Raw genomic sequence first — 20,656 nt, forward strand, 5'->3', positions numbered from 1 at the left:
ACGGTTTGGCAAAAGTGCGCAACTAACGTAATAAGTCAAGTATCCCACGCCACTTAAAACCCTCCACGCACGTAGGCCGTAGGGTTCGCCATTATTGCTGACTGTAATGGTTCCTACGGCGCACTTGACTCGATGATGAAACAAGATGAAGACGAATAAAGACGAAGATGAGAATGAAGATTTTACGAGACCACCATCTCCTCATGAAAACATGTTTGCTCGCTTTGCATTCACTGTGTCGCGTGAAAAGTCTCGCTCAACCTCGAAGGTATGTCGGGCACTGCTAGATGGATTCTTAGTTTTTATTTGATCGTATCTTTTCCTTTTGACAAGGTGAAATTTTCGATACCAAGTAGAATCTCACATAAACGGAAACGAAATGCCGATAAAGCATCCGATGAGGAAGAACGCAATGCGAAGACAAAGAGGGTGGCCATTGACAAGGACCTTGAATTACCCAGCACAATTTCCAGTGAGCCATTCAAATGAAGATTCCAAACATCATAGCATGGTACTTATCTGCGAAGGATCAAGTTCCAGCAATGTCGAATTATATGAACATCTTCCCCTTCTTCACGACAATTTGAACGTCGGGCTTGATAGTCAGTCTTATTCATCGCGCGCATAGTATTGACAATATCTAAACTTTTTCAGTTATATTCTGCGGAATCAAGTCAGTATACTATTCAGTACAACTCAAGAGATGTGTTCAATGCAATCAACAGTCCCGGCCAACGGTCCGCAGAAATTGGCCACCATTACGGGAATCCCAACAACCATTTCTGGGGCTGTCTTTACGAGTCGGGATTAACGACGCGAAAACTGGACCCGCGCGACGATGTCATTTTACCTCAGGACTTTTCAATAGGGCTGGTGTGTCACGCTTGCGTCCTTATTGTTGAGCTGCTTTTCTCAATAAAACAACAAACAGACAAACCTTGTGGCTCGCCCAACTGCCCAGGTTCTTTGCATTGGTTGTCTGCATATCTATAGCTAATAGTTATCTCAACAGCAAAATGAGCTCTCCAAAGATGAACAAGTGGCAGGCGTGCCGATTCTACTTGGCAAGGTTGCCCGATATAAGCCGCGAGTTCTGTGTTTTGTTGGTCTGGGCATAGCGGATGTTTTCAGATCTAGCATAGTAGCAGACAACCAGGCTCGGGGTGCAGCTGGAGCAAATCTGAAGTTAAAGTCGAAGAAAAGTTCTACCATTGGACTACAGCCTTACAAAATGATCCATCGTTCCAATTCGCAAGGATCCTCCGAAACGCTGTTCTTTGCTGTGTCAAGTACATCTGGACGCGTGGTCCGCTATCAGGTACAAGTTACCCTCCAACTCATATGCAGTTCTGACATTTTTATAGAAAGCAGACAAAGTCAAACAATTTCAAGATCTTCGACAATTGGTCAGAGACATAAAGGACGGCATATTCGACACCTCCACTATGTCACAAATCGCTTCACCTTCTATCCAGGATCTTGAAAGTCACAGGTAAGGATGGAACCACCTTTCGTGTATCTTCGCTCCTCTCCTTTTATCCAACAAATATATGGCTAACACTATGAATCCAGGTCATTGCCCTCTTTCTCGTTATACGTCAAATCAGTCGGATCGTCATATGATGGAAATGGCACAGCCTGAGCAGACGCCAGCTCAACCTGGGCCAGCCGATCCGAGGGCCAGAACTTGGATCCATAATTGATGAGCAATTCTTCACCCTCTTCGATGCGGCGGGCTGGATATACCATATGGTCAGAACGTTCTTTTAGGAGGACTGGAAGGAATTTGGAAGAGTGAGACCTGCGTAAACACCAATTCTGTGCTCTCCGTTTACCATCACAACTATAGGTGATTCAGCAGATGTTCCAATAAAAAGAAACTGGACATATGAACCGTACCATTGGTATGGCAATTCGCTTCTTCGGCGCTGTGGTTCATATAACGGGTCTGATTCCCCGCGTATGCACTGTCCAATGAAAATGTTGGGTTCAGCTCGAAGACGTACGACCTGTTTCTATGTTCTGCGTGGCAGCTACGCAGATGTAGGTAGAAATTTCGCAAAAAAGGATATATGCGAAAGACAGACGTACTTCCTGGAATCGATTGTTAAAGGGCCGATCATTTCTCCTACGTATTCTACGATCGGGACGTTGGTAAATATTGTTTTTGAAGAGCGGAAGGGCGAGTGCATACCTAAGATGAGTTCTTTCGTTTCTGCTGGCTCGGATAAGAAAAGGCCTAGCCCCCATTTGCTTTCTCTGACTTCAGTGACCTAGTTACATCATTTGAATCAGTAAAAGTTATGGGTGCACTGCATCGGCAGCCTTACTTTGAATGAGCCCCTTTGAATCCCAACGTTTCTACACAGGCCATGCTCCTCTGAAAAGACCAAAAAACAAGTGAAAAGGCTATCAAATAGATCAAGAAAACACAACCATACCGCTGCTTTTAAAGTCAATAATGGTGCAACATCAGAAAATTAAAAATAAATGTTCAAGTCAAAGGTTATTTTGGCAGTGTACTGTACGTACCTAGATCCGCATGGAAGGCATACCTCCGGATCGCATTCGAAATGAGCACGAACGCAGGAACATTTCCTCGTTCCGCAGACTTTGTCTGAGCGGGCGCAACTGCATCCTTTCCATCTTCGTGTACCTGTCGAAGTTCAGAAGTCAACAAGGAGGGCATAGTGGTGAGTATAACCTGCAATGGAATGAACCGAAAACGGTCGAGGAGAAAGAGTACGAACATGTTTTGTTACACCCACATCGGGTATGGCAGTGCGCCTTATTTGCGTAGCATTCACAGCCAGTAGAAGCAGAGCATGGCCCGGAATGTCTGCAAGGCATAATCCTTGATTTTGAGGAGGTCTGTTCAGCTATTACTTCTGCATTCCATTTGGGACAGAAACAACATACGGGGTGAATTCGGCTGGCACTTCGTCCTCTAGACAAGGTTCAAACTGTCAACACTTGCAGAAGTGTGCCTAAGAGAAGGTCGTAAAATACCGTATATCCTTGTTTTCGGTTGAAATACGGAGCGAGCCTTGGGCATTTGATGAACAATTGTAGGACGTATGGACAAATATTTGTGGATCTGAAAGGTACAATTAAATCAATGACGCTCCAAAATAAAAGATCGATCTACTTCGTGACACGGTTTCCTACAGATAATGGAGAGGTCGCATGGAGTTGTGTCGGGAGCGTATCGTAGAGTTAATTGGACGATTTCTTCTACTTCTTTCGTCCATGCGACCTCCTTTAGATACATTGCATCTAATTTATTACCAGATTTTTCGAGATGAAAATTACTGCGTACAAGCTCGGACGTGGCGGAAGATTGAAGGAAACAATAGGGGCCACACACTTCCTGTACTGTGTCGGAAGGCTTTGTAAACAGGGACTTTGTAAAGACAGATTTGGGAGCTTGCTCCCGCACGGCTAAACTCATTAAATTTTAGTCTCAATGTCTAAAAGACTGATAGGAAAGAAAAGGTAACCTTCTCCAGTATGAAGTGTGCAGAAGCCGGTCAGGCAATTTAAATTGGCGCAGAAGTACTCCAGAAAGTAATCAACAGCAGCTGATGGCGTATCCGGTGCTGTGGGAAGTGGAAGGTTAGAAATTTTGTCTAGTCGAGGCCAATTCGGAAAATCGCTTTACAAATGTTTTCATTAGTTTGATTATTCGTGAATGACCATGGCAAATGAAAAGAACATGCCGCTTGCGCGAAAGATTCACGATATCATAACACTCCATCGGGAGGGTACATGTATCGTCGATAGTTTGGTAGGACATGCCGTTGTCGTTAGTTAGGCGCATGACTGTCTCCAGTAGAATGTTTTGCTCTGTCAAGGAAGTCAATAGCGAAACAACGTATATGAGACCTGGAACCCTACCATCCGGACCTATGTGTGGCTTTTGCCACGCGGTATAGTCGTAGAGTTCCAGGTCAACAGAAAAGTCATACATTGGATCGTCCGAGAATGGAATAAAGGGCATATAGTGCGAGTCGTCACCCACAAAAATGTTTTGCGACGTCGGCGTGCACGAGTGGTAAGGTGGGTAGTGAGAAAATGTATCCGTGTTGAATAAAGTAGGCTGTATGAAAGAAGTTGTCCTCTCCAATTCATCATCATCATCGAGATCGATTATAGAACAAACTTGAGTTGTCGGGGTGGACGAAGTACTTGCTGAGGATGATGCCGATGTACTGGCTGATTGACCTGCAAGTTTTCGACTCTTCTCAGTTTCTCGAGGAGGTAAGTGCCGTCGTGGATGGGGTCTCGATAGCCTTTGAAGCATGCATTTGTTGTAATTCATGCTCCAAGAGGAGTATTCACCCCAGACATTTTCGTACACCCGCATTATCGTGTCGGCAGAGGTATTTTTACGGGTTTTATTGTCCATACCAAGAAGTTTAAGCAGGGTGGACAATATTGCAAAACAATAGAGACGACTCTATACACACTATCCCGATATTTATGAATATTCAATGTCGCCTCAGAAGTATCAACTTGAAATTCTGTATCAACTTTGGTCTTGTGGCAGTTCTTCCAGGGTTTGAGGATGATAGGGAATTCCAGTACCACAGAAAGACCGTCAGTAATAGCCAAGGAATAGATTGGATCCGTTAAAGCATTGAAACATTGTTGGATGTAGAGAACAGAATACTAGCGAAAAGCGTTGAATTATGTTCAATTTCATATTCTAATATTTTGCTAATTTCATATTAAAATAATTATTTTCAACGCCGAAAGGCAGATCGTGCATCTGCGTTTTAATATTAATATTAGCGGACGTATTACATAATTGATAACAATTTATGGGCCAGTGTCGACCGTCGACTCCAACACTTTTCTCAACACACCTCAAATGTCTGGAAGGGGCGCAAAACCAGATCTTTCTGGATACAACTATGGGGCTATTTCGTCTCTAGTTCTCACAACCGACAGGTCGGCTTTACCTAGACGAGACAAAGAGCCAGATGGCGCGCCAGTTTCTCTTGCAGGCAGGATCGACCCGAAAGACATGGGCTCGCGGGTCGTCCGACAAGCACCCAAAGACCTCGACAAGAAGAAGAAAAAGGCAGTGGAGGCGGTTGACCCGTCCGAGAAGCTCGCCGCAAAGCGCAGGGCCGAGGCAGCTGGCTTTGGATATGCCGACATCATAGAGGCCACCCAGGACGTCGAGGGTCTGACATATCGACCGCGCACGGCCGAAACTCGTCAGGTCTACGAGCATATTCTGTCGTCGGTCCATACAGCGCTCGGTGGCCAGGCCCAGGACATCGTGCGGAGTGCTGCCGACACTGTACTCGAGACTCTCAAAAATGACGCGATGAAGGATTTCGACAAGAAGAAGGAGATTGAAGAGGTACTCGGGCCAGTCACCAGCGAATCCTTTAGTCAACTCGTCAGCCTTTCCAAGAAGATCACGGACTATAATGCCGACGACGAGACCATGGCAGACCCTGACGCGGAGCGCAAGGAAGCAGAGATTGATGAAGAGGGTGGTGTTGCAGTCGTTTTCGACGAAGAGGAGCAGGATGAGGAGGATGACGAAGGGTATGAGATTCGGGAAGATTCCTCCGATGAGGACGAGGACGATGAGGAGGAGAAGCCTGAGGGGGACGCCGAAGCAGAAGTCAGGGAGGAAGACATGGTCATTGGTGGCGAAGGTTCGAAAAATGGCAAAGTCAAAACCGACAAAGATGTCGTATCCCCGCACTCTATCGATGGCTTCTGGGTCCAGCGACAAATCTCAGAAGTATATCCCGACCCTGTCACCGCTGCCGACAAGGCTGCTTCCGTCCTCAGCATCCTCGGTTCAGAGTCCAGCGCCCGCGACTGCGAAAATCAACTTATGGAGCTCTTCGATTACCAAAGTTTCCATATCACCGCAAAGTTCCTCAAGAACCGTGACGTCGTCGTATGGTGCACCAAACTCATGCGAAGTGATGCCGAAGAGAGAGTTAATGTCGAGGTCGCCATGCGCGAAAAGGGTCTGGGTTGGATTCTCCGCGAACTTGCTGGTGACCGTCAGGTAAAGAGCGAGAAGAGGTCAGATGCTATGGAAGTCGACGAACCCAAACCAGAGGTCCCCAAAACAGCCACTCTCGCACCAGGGTCAACCGTTCAACCTAAACGCACCGTCGATCTCGAAAGTATGGCGTTTGCCCAGGGTGGCCATCTGATGTCCAACAAGAAGTGTAAACTTCCTGATGGCTCTTTCAAGCGCGCGAAGAAGGGATACGAGGAGATTCATGTACCTGCCCCAAAACAGAAGCCCGTGACCGAAGGCGAATTGGTGGCCATCTCCAGTATGCCAGCGTGGGCCCGCGAGGCCTTTACTGTCCCCAAGCTCAATCGTGTCCAGAGCAAGCTTTATCCCATCGCTTTCGGTACTGATGAACCCATCTTACTTTGTGCGCCTACTGGTGCCGGCAAGGTCAATGCCCTTTTTTTTATATATCCAAAATCCAAAATGCTAACTTTTTTCTTTCATAGACAAATGTGGCTATGCTTACGATCCTCAATGAGCTCTCAAAACATCGCAACGAACAGACCGGTGAATTCGACCTGGATGCCTTCAAAATGGTTTACATTGCCCCTATGAAGGCCCTCGTTCAGGAGATGGTCGGCAATTTCACGGCTAGGTTGAAGGTATTCGGAATCAAGGTCGGCGAACTTACGGGAGACTCTCAAATGACGAAACAGCAAATTGCGGAAACCCAGCTTATTGTTACTACTCCTGAGAAGTGGGACGTCATTACTCGCAAGCAGACGGATACGAGTTACACTAACCTCGTTCGACTCATCATTATCGATGAAATTCATTTGCTGCACGACGAACGTGGCCCTGTGTTGGAAAGTATCATTTCGAGGACCATCCGGAGAATGGAGCAGACTTCTGAGTATGTCCGGTTGGTTGGTCTTTCCGCGACATTGCCCAACTACGAAGACGTTGCAACGTTCCTGCGAGTCGACGAAAAGAAGGGACTGTTCTACTTCGACGCGTCATACAGGCCTTGTGGGCTTCAACAGCAATTTATTGGTATCACGGAGAAGAAAGCCATTAAACGCTACCAGATCATGAACGAGGTCTGCTACGAGAAGGTTCTTGACCAAGCCGGGAAGAACCAAACGCTCGTGTTCGTGCACTCGCGCAAAGAGACCGCAAAGACCGCCAAGTTCTTGCGCGACATGGCCATCGAGAAGGAGACCATTACGCAATTCGTGAAGCCCGACGGCGCAGTGCGAGAGATTCTCACGGAAGAGGCAAATAACGTCAAAGACGCGAACCTGCGCGATCTGCTGCCCTTTGGCTTCGCCATCCATCATGCCGGTATGACGCGCGAGGATCGTGGTGTTGTCGAGGAACTGTTTGCGGATGGTTCGGTCCAGGTGCTCGTGTGTACTGCGACGCTCGCGTGGGGTGTCAATTTGCCTGCACACACGGTTATTATCAAGGGCACGCAGATATATAATCCGGAGAAGGGTCGTTGGGTCGAACTTTCGTCGCAGGACGTCTTGCAGATGCTTGGGCGTGCAGGACGGCCGCAATATGATACATATGGAGAGGGTATCATCATAACTAACCACACGGAGTTGCAGTACTACCTGAGCTTGCTGAACCAACAGCTTCCTATCGAATCTCAGTTTGTCTCCAAATTGGCAGACAACCTTAATGCGGAGATTGTGTTGGGTACTGTCCGGAACCGGGACGAAGCAGTGCAGTGGTTGGGCTACACATATTTGTGCGTAAATGGATAATTTTTCTTCTATCCTTTCCATTTATGTAATTCTATCAATTTTTATAGATATGTCCGCATGCTCAAGTCGCCAGCTCTGTATGGTGTTGGCGCCGACTACCAAGAAGACGACGAAGGTCTCATTCAAAAGCGGGCGGATATCGCACACTCTGCTGCGGTTCTCCTCGAGAAGTGCCAACTCATCAAATACGAGCGCTCGACAGGCCGTTTCACCAGCACAGAGCTAGGCAGAATTGCATCGCATTATTATGTCACATACAACTCGATGATGGTGTACAACCAGCATTTGAAGCCTACAATGTCGACTTTGGAACTCTTCCGCGTTTTCGCATTGTCGAATGAGTTCAAGTTGTTGCCTGTTCGTCTGCTTTATTATCGTTGTTGTTGGTTATGTTTGACGAGAGATTTCATTGTTTATTATAGGTTCGTCAAGAGGAGAAACTTGAACTTGCCAAGTTGCTTGAGCGAGTTCCTATACCCGTGAAAGAGAGTGTCGAGGAGCCTGCTGCTAAGATCAATGTGCTACTTCAGGCGTACATCTCCCAGCTGAAGTTGGACGGTATGTATCTTTGTTGACCTTATATACTGTGACAAGATGCTGATGCTTGACATCAGGCTTTGTTCTGGTGGCCGACATGGTATTCGTTCAGCAATCCGCCGGCCGTATTTTGCGTGCAATGTTCGAGATCTGCCTCAAACGCGGATGGGCTGTCCCAGCAAAAGCCGCCCTTGATATGTGCAAGATGGTAGAAAAGCGAATGTAAGCATTTATTTAGTTCGTCTTCTTCATACTGCACGGTTAACCGTATACGATAGGTGGGGTTCTATGACGCCTCTTCGACAGTTCAAGGGTGTGCCTTCGGAAGTCATTCGTAAAGCTGAAGGAAAACAATTCGTATGTTGCGTCGACTGCCTCAGTGCAATTTGTCATCTTGATTTTTCCCTTTGTAGCCTTGGTATCGTTACTTTGATCTCACACCGCCGGAAATTGGCGAGCTTATCGGTATCCCAAACGCGGGTCGACTTGTTCACCGTCTTGTCCATAACTTCCCCAAACTTCAGTATGTTCTAGGCTCAGTGTAGCACTTTTCTAAGAGGCTGATTTTGTTGCAGGCTCCAAGCTCAAGTACAACCAATTACTCGTTCTCTCCTCCGCATTGACCTGTCCATCGTTCCTGACTTCCGATGGGATGAGAAAATTCATGGATCGGCTGAAACATTCCTCATCCTCGTCGAAGATGTGGACGGAGAAGTGATTCTTTTCCATGACAACTTCGTGCTTCGCCAGCGGTATGCTGAAGACGAGCACAACGTCTCCATCACAGTACCCATGTTTGAACCTGTTCCCCCTAACTATTACATTTCCGTCATTTCCGACCGATGGCTTCACGCCGAAACACGCCTGCCCATCTCCTTCAAGCACCTGATTCTTCCCAAGAAATTCCCGAAACCAACCCCACTTCTTGACCTGCAGAGTCTTCCTTTGTCCGCGCTGCACAACAAGGAGTTTGAAGCGCTTTATGCCAATTCAATTCAAACCTTTAACAAAATCCAGACGCAAGTCTTCCAAGCCCTGTATACCTCTGATGAGAATGTCTTTATTGGTGCACCTACCGGTAGCGGCAAGACGATATGCGCCGAGTTCGCCCTACTTCGGCTGTGGAGCAAAAAGGAACAAAGTCGAGCGGTTTGCATCGAACCGTATCAGGATATGGTGGAACTCAGGGTCAAGGAGTGGAAGGCGAAATTTCAGAACCTCCAGGGCGGTAAGGAGATTGTCAGTCTCACTGGAGAGACAAGTGCAGATCTGCGGCTGCTGGAAATGGGCGACCTGATTATCTGTACGCCGACCCAGGTACGTCGATGCTTGATTTATTAATAAGCATCTGGATTCATAGTAACTTTTATTCTTATGCCAGTGGGATATGATTTCGCGTAGATGGAGACAGCGCAAGGCCGTCCAGAATCTCGGTCTTTTGATCGCTGATGAAATCCAGATGGTCGGAGGATACGATGGCCCAATTTACGAAGTTGTCATTTCGCGCACTCGTTATGTTGAGCGACAGACAGGGCACAAGACTCGCATTGTCGCATGTGGGGTTTCTCTTGCAAACGCGGAGGATTTGGGTAAATGGATGGGAGCGTCTGAACATACTATCTTCAACTTCTCTCCTAGGTAGGTGATTCGATTTTTGCCTGGTAACAATTTTTCTGATTAATGTTGCGTGCAGCGCTCGCCCTCTCGACATGGCCATTCATATTCAATCTTTCACCATTAATCATTTCCCGTCCTTGATGATCGCCATGTCAAAACCTGCGTATCTCGCCATCAAAGAACACTCACCCTCCAAACCAGTCATCATCTTTGTTCCTTCAAGACGACAGTGCCAGTTAACTGTCGATGATATCCTGACGCACTGCTCTGCCGATGACCAACCCGATCTTTTCCTGAACATCGAGCTCGAAGACCTGCAGCCACATCTTGACCATATCACCGATAAGGGCCTTGTGGAGACCCTGAAACACGGTATTGGTTACTATCACGAAGCCCTCGACAAGCAGGACAAACGCATCGTACAACGCCTTTTCGAGTCGGGTGCAATCCAAGTTCTTGTGGCCTCAAAGGTCGGTAATTTTTTCTGGATTATTATTGAAATTTTCTAATGATGTTTTAGGATACCGCCTGGAGTTTACCTGTTGCCAGCTACATGGTCATCATCATGGGTGTTCAGTCCTACGAGGGCAAAGAGCATCGTTATATCGACTATCCCGTCATGGACGTCCTCCAAATGATGGGTAAAGCATGCCGGCCACTGCAAGACGAGAATAGCAGATGTGTACTCATGTGCCAACAGACTCGCAAGGAGTTCTTTAAGAAGTTCTTGTCAGAGGGTTTGCCTATCGAGTCGCATTTGCCAACAGGATATCTTCACGATTATTTCCTCGCTGAGATTGCAGTCAAGACCATCGAGAACAAACAGGATGCCATGGTACGTTGATAAGTCTCCGTCATGTGACCTTATAAACACATTGTAATGTTTTTATTATAGGACGTTCTTACTTGGACATATTTCTACAAGCGAATGCTTGAAAATCCCAACTACTATAATCTTCACAACACAAGTCATCAACACGTCTCGGACCATCTATCTGAGTTGGTGGAAACAACGCTGAATGACCTCGTCAATTCGAAATGTATTGCCATTGGTATGAGTTTCTGATCTCACTCCGCATCGACCTATATCTGACTTTTTCTCAGAGGACGAAATGGATGTGTCTGCTCTCAATCTGGGCATGATCGCAGCCTATTACAACATTTCATGTTAGTTCTCTTTTTTTATTCGGTCATCTGGTACATTTTGCTTATCTTCTATATAGACGTGACTGTCGAGGTCTACACGCTGTCGTTGAAAGAGAGAACAAAACTCAAGGGTCTGCTCGAAGTTGTTTCATCTTCAGCAGAATTCGAGACCATTCCCATCCGCCGTCACGAAGAATCTCTGTTACGTCGTATTTATGACCGCGTGCCTGTCAAGTTGGATCAAGTCGACTTTGAGGCACCTCACTTCAAGACCTTCTTGCTTCTCCAGGCTCACTTCTCCCGACTACAACTCCCTCCAGATCTTGCGGCAGATCAGGTCCTTGTTCTTGAGAAAGTTCTCAACCTCTTATCAGCGTGTGTTGATGTCATGTCCTCGAACGCATGGCTGAATGCGCTTGGTGCCATGGATCTTTCGCAAATGTGTGTTCAAGCGATGTGGGAAACAGATTCCCCATTGAAACAGATTCCTCACTTCGAGCCAGAGGTACTTTCTGACTCATTTTTTCTTATGTTCTATTGTCTTACAAATTCCCCCAGGTTATCAAACGCTGTAAGGAAGCTGGCATCGAATCTGTCTACGATGTTATGGAGATGGAAGATGAAGACCGAACTAAACTGCTGCAGATGACCCCGGTACAGATGTAAGTTGAGATGATAAAGTAACTTTGAAAAGATGACTGACACTCTTTTAGGCGGGATGTTGCTACATTTGTGAACTCGTACCCGACACTAGACGTCTCTCAAGAGCTGGTGAAAGGGGAGTATACTGCCGGTTCCTCCATCTTCCTCAAGGTTACATTGGCACGTGACGTCGATGAAGACGATGATCAGACTGATCAAAGTGTCGTGGCCCCCTTCTATCCTTCAAAGAAGTTGGCCAACTGGTGGCTTGTAGTTGGTGACTCCGCCAGTCGTCAGCTGTTGGTTATCAAGCGTGTTACTGTCACGAAGAGCCTGGCTGTCAAATTGGAGTTTTCTCTTCCTAAAGGAACGCACAAATTGAAGCTTTACGTCATCTGCGATTCATATGTTGGAGCCGATCATGACATTGCTCTTGATCCTATTGAAGTAGCGGAAGGAGAAGATTCCGACAGTGACGAGGATATGGATAGTGATGAGGACGAGTAAACGACAATTTTCTTGCTTGATTTTTCTTTGATGTTTTTACCTTTCTCTCCTGTATTCATACTAACTCTGTAATATTTCGGTACCATCATTCATACTTTTTGTCAACCATATCAACTGTTCGAATACACTTTGGATCATACATCGTGTCAGCGTTTCAATAATAAGGTACGGCAGTGTAAATCGTTGCAACTTGATACATTCAAATGTGACAAAAATCGTGTTTCAATAATAGGTAACCCGAGGTGAATAAATGTTATCAAAAAAATAATTAAAACGTCAAGTCTCAACACACGCTGGGGGAACTGTGGTGTCATCTGTGTGGTTGGCAGCACCTGTACCGAGACCACGACTGGCAAATGCCTTCCAAATAAAGCAGGCATTTGCACCCCCAAAACGATTTACATCGGCTTGGATCCAAGCATCACGAGCGCTTAGGACTACAGGAGGTGTATGTGAGACAAGGGCTCGCCTAGCAAAGGTTACAATGTTCTAACTTACAGGTAGGGTTGCAAGGCTGGAGAGCTAATGCGTCCAGGAATAAGTGAAGGAAGACAATATTGCCTTCCCTGCCATCCGGGTTGGTGCGAGCCTGGGACGACCATCCGTGTACACCGACGAGATTGGCATAGACATTGTACAGCATGTTGGCCCATACCTCGCCAATGGCTGATGAAACGCGGCGTTAGCCATATTTATTTAAAGCAAAAAACGTCTTTATCTCACAGTGAACCTCCGTACGGGTCTTTAGGTCTGAGTAGCGAAGTGGGTTGATGACACTTTCGACATGTGAGCAAAATGAATGCTGCTGGAATATGACAATAACCTACGCATTTGTTGAGTAAGGATGGGTTCGTATACCAGCCGTGTTGTTGGTAACGTATTGACCCAGAACAAAGTCGTCAACAGCGCTCGAGGTCTTTTCATTCCAGCTTAAAAGATTTCCATCAATGCTCCATTGAAAGTGAGAAGAAGGTTCAAACGAACTTCGCCATGGCATCTGACCAACCTACAAAAGTTCACAAGGTGAGTCATCTATCTACGAATAAAGGAACATTTCCTCACCTTCACCCATTCCTCCAGCTTCAGTGGTCTGCAGACAACGGCCCGTTCCTCCTCCTGTCATGCGGTTCGTAACTCCGTGGGTGTTCTCGTGAGTGACAATATCATTCTCAAGGGCACCATCACGCATAGGCTAACATGGGAGATTTAATACACTGCGACATATGGAAGGCAAACTCGGAATATACTTACATTGGTCAGGGTCCACAAGAACATTCCTACAAGATATTTTAGTGGAAGTTACACGTTCAGTGCCTCGGACGTACTCATCCGTCCCGATTGACCGCTGATAGACGTTAGGGACACTATTTATGTCAAGAAGCACAGGGGCACTCACTCTGGCGGAGTTGAGAAATCGGCATTGTTGGTCCCAGCTGCATCTTGGACTGAAATGGTAACCTGATCATTCCCCAGCCCACCTTTACCGAAGTTGTTATTCTGGAAGTTGAAGGCTGCCTATGGTGAATTGTGTTTAGCAGAGTTACATCATGCACTTGAATACTTTCTTACCTCTGTAAATCCATATCTACGATAACAAGATGTTCAATAACGTCCGTGGGGTAATATAATTATGAAGTTTTTCTTACCTGTAGGTCAGATCGTGCATGGTGTTGACAATATAGAATGCATTAACTCTTGCCGCGTCGAGGTTATTCGGAGTGGTTGGGGCACTATTGGGATCCTGTGTAAAGAAAAATTGTCCAGGAGCTGATTGGCTGGTGGTTGCGTTCTGGTTAGCTTTGAAAGCAATAGCATTGTTTCCTCTAACATGTCTTCATTACATCTCATTTTTTTACAATTATAATTTGGCACTTACGATGTAACTCTGTATATGGTATTTTGGCAGTTAGCCCCGATAGTCAAAAATGCAACATGAACTGGAGTCTCACGTAGTGTTGACCGTCCCGTTACTGTGCCATCCGAGTGGAGAGGCCAAAAGATCTTGCGGATCAGTTAAAGTTTGGAATCCCTGTGTAAGAATTTCCTCTTGCATAGGTACCACAAGGTACTGTACAGTGGTCGTCGAAAAAATAGAGTGAGAAACTGTTTAAACATAGGGTAAAGAAAGAACTCACGGCAGCCTTCGTGACAAAGTCTGTCACCGAGACAAGATCACCTGAATGGGCATCTACGAAAGCTTCAAACCATGCACCAGTAGCGTCATTTTCAATTTGAATGACATGCGTCAACACTGCCGTATTATCCGGTTTGGCGAAAAACTCGAGGGTCGCAGGATGCTCATTAAACTTCCCGTTCAATGCATTTTCAGCAATTGTGATAGCATCGCTGAGCGAGATAGTGGGAGTCGAAGATGCGATAGACTCTGTGATGTAACTATGAGTGAATTGTCATGTATACTGATTTCAGATGCGTACTGGGATTAACAAGCGATGAACCAAACGACACAACCTGGGAGAAAAATATTAAATCAGTCAAGTCTTGTGACAACTTATGGGAGCTACCTTATCATCCTTATTGAACGCTACATTTGCTACCGCATTGGCAAATGGGATACCGTCCTGGGAGTAAACGGAATTTGTGAGGATATATGGCATTCTGAGAAGGAAAGAATTGTACATGGGTTTGGGTGAGGAACGCATGTTGCGCAACATCTCCTGAGAAGCCAGTGCGGAAAGATACCGAGCCTGCGCCTTTAGAGAGTTTGGAGCCTGCAAAGGCGACTGAAGCATCTTTCAGTGAAAATGGCCCCCCGCGCTTGGATAATGGGTGATCGATTCCTGCTGCAAATGTCTTCGTACATATGAATTCAGTGACAATGTATATTCGTCAAAATCATGACGCTTTACCTCAAAGGTACTAGGCGGGTGAAAAGCCTCGATGGTAAGTCCTGGACCTATGTCAATTGAGCGGCGTGTTGCATGCCTCTCATGAGAGGCCAAGGGTGTAGAGAAACCATAAGAAGCACATGCGATTGCTAGGAGAGCTGAAGTCAATAACTTGCGAAAGATGGCCATACTGTACTTGTCTTTGCAGGTACATGAATATAACGCTCATACCTCCAATTTATACTCCTCGCAGCTTATCTTGCGAGGAACTGACCATGCGAGGCCACATAAAGTTTTGGCGTTTCAGAACCGATGGTCAGAAAAACATCCATTGAAAACGACCCCGTGTTCACTCTTCGAATATTGACTAACGTACGTCCTCCTGAGTGAAAAGTAGGCCATAGTTCGAGTCGAAGTCGTCGTGTGAGGAAAAAGAATCTATATATATTCCGATAAGTAAATATGGCCAGAGATACATGAGGTATGCGTTCCACGGCTTCAGAAGAATATCAGCAATAAGTAAGCCTTGGGAATACGGCATAAAAGAAGTCGTTGATAAGCCGATATCTGGAGAGCAGCATCGGAGAAGTCGCGATGCCCTGTCAATTCATGGGCGTCTGCCACAACAGACCAATTAATTATCAGGCAACATGTTAAAGTGTTCAGAAGAAGGAGGTGTAGAAAAGGTTTCCGTGTATATATTTGTCGAAATTGGCACTGTCCGTTCAATGGGTAAAAATCCGGTGCAAATAAGGTATCAATTGGTGGTCGAAGGTCGGAAGAGGGGAGGAAAAGATTACATAAAAAATAGGAGTATTTAGGGCAGGTTGATTCTTTCGAAAAACTCATTGCATACTGCGAAGTTCATTCTGACCCTTCCACTGTCTTTCAACGAATATGGCAGGCTATTTGACTGAATATTGCTTTCTAATTAGAAATGTACTCAGTCCAGGATCATTCCCAAGCCAAATAGGGGCACCAGGTAAGCTAAAAAAGTTACACAACAACTGTTGAAAATGTTGTTAGACATTTGGACAGATAACCTTATTGTCCGACAAATAACTCAGTAAAGAAAGGCAGTCGCGTTTCGTTGACTTAACTGACTCTCAATGGACCGGCTTTGGCCAGTCAAAGGTTTCCATATCGACTACCACTAACATTGGTGACTCATTGTATGGATGTGTGGCCTGTAGCCCAATCACGAGTTTGGCGAGTGGCACAAGCAATCCATTGTTGGCCCTTGTATAAAATATAGGTCTTCTGTGCTTGAACTACATTAACTTCTCAACCTTTTTCATCCACCATGCACGCCACTTCTTCACAAATCATGCAATACCCTATGTGCAGCGGTAACGAGCTAAGACGAATCTCATCCGATTATGTTGAAAGACTTGCGGCACGGAGCGAGATCCTCAACGACGTGGTAGACCAGTTTCTCACCACCGCGCTCACCCAACGCGAATACACGCGTTCTGTGGCATATACTATTGTACTCATGCTTAACAGTTTCCACAAACAAAATCCCAATAAAAATCTTGGGAAAGCATTGTGGCAAAAATTCTGTGGTGATGTAGTCTCATACTTTGAGAACTACGACTGGAAGGTGTGTCATTCTTAACAAGAAATTACTATTGGACCACCACTTACTGAACCGAATACACTTAGAATGCAAATGAGGGAAATGGAAACGATCCTGAAACAGGCCTCGTTTCGATCGATGCTCTGGCTCTCTGTGCTCTTGTCGGCGACTTGACTTCACTCAAATTGATTTCGTACCACAGATTCAAAAATATGACGAGGCTTCTGGTCAGACAAGTGGAAACCTGTCTGCACGTAGAGTGTATACACACCCTTTTTTCTCATGCCGCAGCACGCGCCACACCCGAAATTCACCCCGTCTTTCTGTTCGAATGCATACGTACAGTCAAAAAGCGTATCAGTCATGCTACTGGACCTATTCATAGATTTGTGAGTATCTTTTTTGCTAAGTACAGCTCGACAGTTGATTAATTTTGTTTTTCGGCGGCAGCCCGAAGAAGTAATAAACTTTGAAACCTTTGTGCGCCATCATCTTATCAAGCGTCAAGCCGCCGAGTTTCCTTCCTTTCATGACAAGCGCTTGAATCTGGAAGATGCTCTCATGGCCTCTGTATGTTTTGGCCCACTGAGCTAGCTCTCTTTTATCTTTTCTTTTTTCTCTATCACCACAGTGTGCAAATCTGTCCGTTTGGCGTTGCTTCGGGCTTGTGAACGAAGTTCAACAGTACCATGAATAATTTATTAATATGCTAATCAAAAAATATAATCACTACTACTTTTTCCTTCAATAAACTTGTCATCTCCCGAACAATTCAGCTCCAGGTTGTATACCTTTTCAATCAAAAAGGTGATGATTAGCCCACCGCGAGGGTCGAACTCGCAGCCTTCAGATGCCCACTGACTATATAAGAGTCTGACGCTCTATCCGATTGAGCTAGGCGGGCGGTGATTGAATGATCGCACAATTTACTCTCCGCAGCGTTGCCAGTCACTGCGGGCATTGGCTTCAATAATCACATGAGTAAATGTTGAAATGTACTTCGATATTTTCAATAATTATTCAATATGTATCACGGCTCGTTAAAGGTTTAAAATATTCAACATTTACTTAGTTTTTTTTTAAAATGTAATCAGCATCCAAAACAAGCAATTCTGATCCTGATTAATGCTTGAATACATGTTGAAAGACTAGTAAAGTTGCTTATTTATATTGTTTCATGTTTTCAGCTGACAACTACGTAATATAGTAAGTATGTACCATGGCGTTTACACAGCTTTTTCTTAGTATTTTATTTTGTTTGATGATAGAGGCCAAAACCTAGCGATATATTGTCGTAGCTCATGATCATCGATGTGATCAACTCGCCACTAGTTTTAATTCTGGGCGCATGGGTTGGCCCGTCAGTGTCAGAGGCCCACTAACAATATTGTACTAGGACTTGATATGTATGTATATATACCCAATAATCCATAGATTTACACGTTCAGAATATTATAAACATAAGCCGCGACTGGTCATAAGGTGTTATCATGATCATGATATTCAGATTTGCGAGATCTATGTTCGTGTAATAATATATATAGATATATAAGGCTACTCTGGTTCTTATACATATTCGATTTCCTCTTCGACATCTAACGAGTCTTCTGTATCCTGGAATTCACTACCTGACGGAATTGAAAACTCCAACATTAACTGCGCGTGTCAATCCACATAATCATAATCAGTCACCCGCTCGTAATATATATATAAGTCACAACTTACACGATCAACAGGTAGCATATGAAGAAGGCCGTCATATTCACCTCCAATTACTTTTGTAGAGGCGCAATGAGAAATAACTCTCGAAAGAGGGATCACCAGCATCTGGTATCGATTAGGATAACAAAGGAATCCCGCAAATTCGCCGTAACGTCTGTATGGATCTGTTTGAATGTCGAAAGGTGCGAGTGATTTCAACCTCAGAAATACTTCGTATGTGGTATGCCCGTCTTCTCTTGTATAATGATATTGGAAAATGTCTTCGATAATTGCTGGTCGTATTTCGTCAAGGTCATCCGCTGACAAGACTCGATGCTTGTATACAATCCTACTGTTTCGAATAGAGGCACTAGATGGTGCAGTTGATGTACCATAGCAAACTCCGCGCAGCGAAACTTCTGTCATGAAATCGGCTTGCTGTGGCATAGTATCAATTTCCATGCTTCGATCGAGTAAATCGCAAACTTGTTGATGAACTCCACTCTCAAGCCTGAGCCGCAAGGTCTCGGACCGAGGAGCAAACGATGGGGAGTTGGGATCCAATACACTAGCAAGGCGGAAACCTCGAGCGTCCTCCAGATCTATGCGATCCATTACCTGTACGAGTCTGAGGACACTGTCGCGAATATCGTCGTTATCCGAAAGCAATGCGCGAAGGTTTGCGCTTCGTGTCGCAACATGAAATAGTGTGGACTCGAGCTGACCTGATGATTATCGTGAAGTATATCTTTAATGTTACGTTCTGTACAGCAAGGATATTCAGGAGAACCATACCTATTTTTGAATTTGTATTGATTCTATGAAAGAAATTGATATAACGTTCATAGTGAGGGCCACTATGGGAATGGTTCGGTCCAAATAGCCTAAGCATATCAGCAATATGAAGAGCGGCATGGTGGGTGGGCTTCAACTGCTGGTCGGGGTAAAGTACTCGGAGATTTGATATATAACGATCCATGAAGGTGTCATACCGCGCTATCTGACTAGCTGTGGTGACACGCATGTTTGCTATACGTATTGCACTGACTAGATCCATAAAGTGCCTGAGCATTGCTTGTTTGCGGTTGGAGCCTGATCCCCAGAGCGTTATAAGAGTAAAAGGAAGATGAATTGTACAAATGACCCTCCAGTTGTCGGCACTCAACTTTCCTCTCTGAGTTGTACCCCAATTTGATGGCGCAGGAGTAATCCATGTAGGAAGTTGGGTAGATTTCATGTCTTTCCAGACACATTCCATTACGTCCTTACCCAAAACTGGCCGACGACGTAATACTCCAGAATCATTTGTGAGATTTTCCAGATATAAAAATTTCTTGGTATCATCATTGATCTTGAAGGCAATGTTATCAGTACCGGATATATTACTGTTTTTCAGAATATTTGTGCTGACCTCTTCTATAATCAAATTAAACAATGCGTTCTTTGCACTCCGCCTCCTTTCATCGACATCATGTTCTATCTCCAAAATGCTACACACGTAGGCAAAGATAGCAGCAGAACCTTGCTCGTAGGCTCTCCGACGAGAGACAGCTGGATTGTCGGTATCCACTATATGTCGGATTACTCGTGTGACAAGTGTCATATTCAAATTCTCGTTGGGAGGGAGCTCTGGATGTCGATCAACTTGCTCATGATCAAGCTCGTGCCCTGCTGGGTTGCTTTCAGGCTCATCGACTTCTGATTCATCGCTGTTTACCGATGGGTCTTCAATCACTTCCACATCTTCATTGTCAGGTATCATGGCTCTCTGTAATTATAATGTTGGTAAACAGATTTTTTGCAAAGGCCAAGAAAAGGCGGTATAACAAAACACCTACCCAGGCGACTATATTATTTGCAAGGATCCAACGTGTACCGATTACGAGTGTGTGATTTTGTCCCAATATATGGTTGTCAAGGCAGATTTTGAACAGAATACGCCTTGAAAACAACATTAGTTCTTCCAGCAAGTCTTCTCCACCCTGATTGATTAATTGGCAACACCTTCGATGTGAAGGACGATCTCTTTGTTGGATGGTGCCGTCTCTCCGGGTGCTTGGAGCTAATACTGCATCAGTTATCCCATCCCCCCCATCTTGTTCAATATCTATCTGAAAGATTGACCGACAGTGGTTCTGGAGAAGATTAAGGTCGAGTGCGTGCATGGGATCAATAACAGTGTAAAGAACTGGATTCCAGTATGGGAGGCGGTAAAGTGGAGACCATCGTAGTCCATACCTTTGGAATATTTGCTGACGTCTGGCTTCGCTTTCAGCATCTTTCCATAACTGGCCAATGGCTCGCATGT

General features: G+C 45.3%; 5 protein-coding genes and 1 non-coding gene across 6 annotated transcripts; 3 read left to right on the plus strand and 3 right to left on the minus strand.

The window, feature by feature from the left end:
* Positions 1-211: 211 nt before the first annotated feature.
* On the plus strand, positions 212-489 carry JR316_0009523 (uncharacterized protein; the record flags this gene model as incomplete). Its single annotated transcript, XM_047895225.1, has 2 exons — positions 212-268; positions 334-489. 2 exons carry the CDS (start codon positions 212-214, stop codon positions 487-489), a joined length of 213 nt encoding a protein of 70 aa, XP_047744944.1.
* A 1,071-nt stretch (positions 490-1,560) lies between these two features.
* JR316_0009524 (Histone-lysine N-methyltransferase mes-2) lies at positions 1,561-2,689 on the minus strand (the record flags this gene model as incomplete). Its single annotated transcript, XM_047895226.1, has 6 exons — positions 1,561-1,736; positions 1,900-2,033; positions 2,092-2,137; positions 2,195-2,273; positions 2,331-2,380; positions 2,533-2,689. The coding sequence occupies 6 exons, from the start codon at positions 2,687-2,689 to the stop codon at positions 1,561-1,563; spliced, it is 642 nt and encodes a 213-aa protein (XP_047744945.1).
* Positions 2,690-4,873: 2,184 nt separating this feature from the next.
* JR316_0009525 (U5 small nuclear ribonucleoprotein 200 kDa helicase) lies at positions 4,874-12,222 on the plus strand (the record flags this gene model as incomplete). Its single annotated transcript, XM_047895227.1, has 16 exons — positions 4,874-6,448; positions 6,508-7,757; positions 7,821-8,130; positions 8,196-8,331; positions 8,388-8,532; positions 8,589-8,667; positions 8,724-8,833; positions 8,886-9,627; positions 9,692-9,948; positions 10,004-10,397; positions 10,448-10,762; positions 10,823-10,979; positions 11,032-11,094; positions 11,151-11,578; positions 11,632-11,735; positions 11,787-12,222. The coding sequence occupies 16 exons, from the start codon at positions 4,874-4,876 to the stop codon at positions 12,220-12,222; spliced, it is 6,501 nt and encodes a 2,166-aa protein (XP_047744946.1).
* Positions 12,223-12,498: 276 nt separating this feature from the next.
* Positions 12,499-15,257, minus strand: JR316_0009526 (Extracellular metalloproteinase mep; the record flags this gene model as incomplete). Its single annotated transcript, XM_047895228.1, has 18 exons — positions 12,499-12,659; positions 12,721-12,888; positions 12,946-12,998; positions 13,050-13,151; positions 13,207-13,228; positions 13,285-13,414; positions 13,474-13,499; positions 13,548-13,567; positions 13,619-13,737; positions 13,792-13,807; positions 13,869-14,045; positions 14,099-14,107; positions 14,172-14,290; positions 14,358-14,605; positions 14,658-14,691; positions 14,745-14,801; positions 14,860-15,033; positions 15,090-15,257. 18 exons carry the CDS (start codon positions 15,255-15,257, stop codon positions 12,499-12,501), a joined length of 1,803 nt encoding a protein of 600 aa, XP_047744947.1.
* A 1,114-nt stretch (positions 15,258-16,371) lies between these two features.
* JR316_0009527 (uncharacterized protein) lies at positions 16,372-17,344 on the plus strand (the record flags this gene model as incomplete). Its single annotated transcript, XM_047895229.1, has 4 exons — positions 16,372-16,671; positions 16,734-17,036; positions 17,098-17,217; positions 17,279-17,344. The coding sequence occupies 4 exons, from the start codon at positions 16,372-16,374 to the stop codon at positions 17,342-17,344; spliced, it is 789 nt and encodes a 262-aa protein (XP_047744948.1).
* Positions 17,345-17,463: 119 nt separating this feature from the next.
* On the minus strand, positions 17,464-17,551 carry JR316_0009528. The gene has a single exon. It is a non-coding gene; the product is annotated as a tRNA-Lys (tRNA).
* Positions 17,552-20,656: the final 3,105 nt, after the last annotated feature.

This window comes from Psilocybe cubensis, chromosome 9 (assembly GCF_017499595.1).
Source record: "Psilocybe cubensis strain MGC-MH-2018 chromosome 9, whole genome shotgun sequence".
Classification (NCBI taxonomy): domain Eukaryota; kingdom Fungi; phylum Basidiomycota; class Agaricomycetes; order Agaricales; family Agrocybaceae; genus Psilocybe; species Psilocybe cubensis.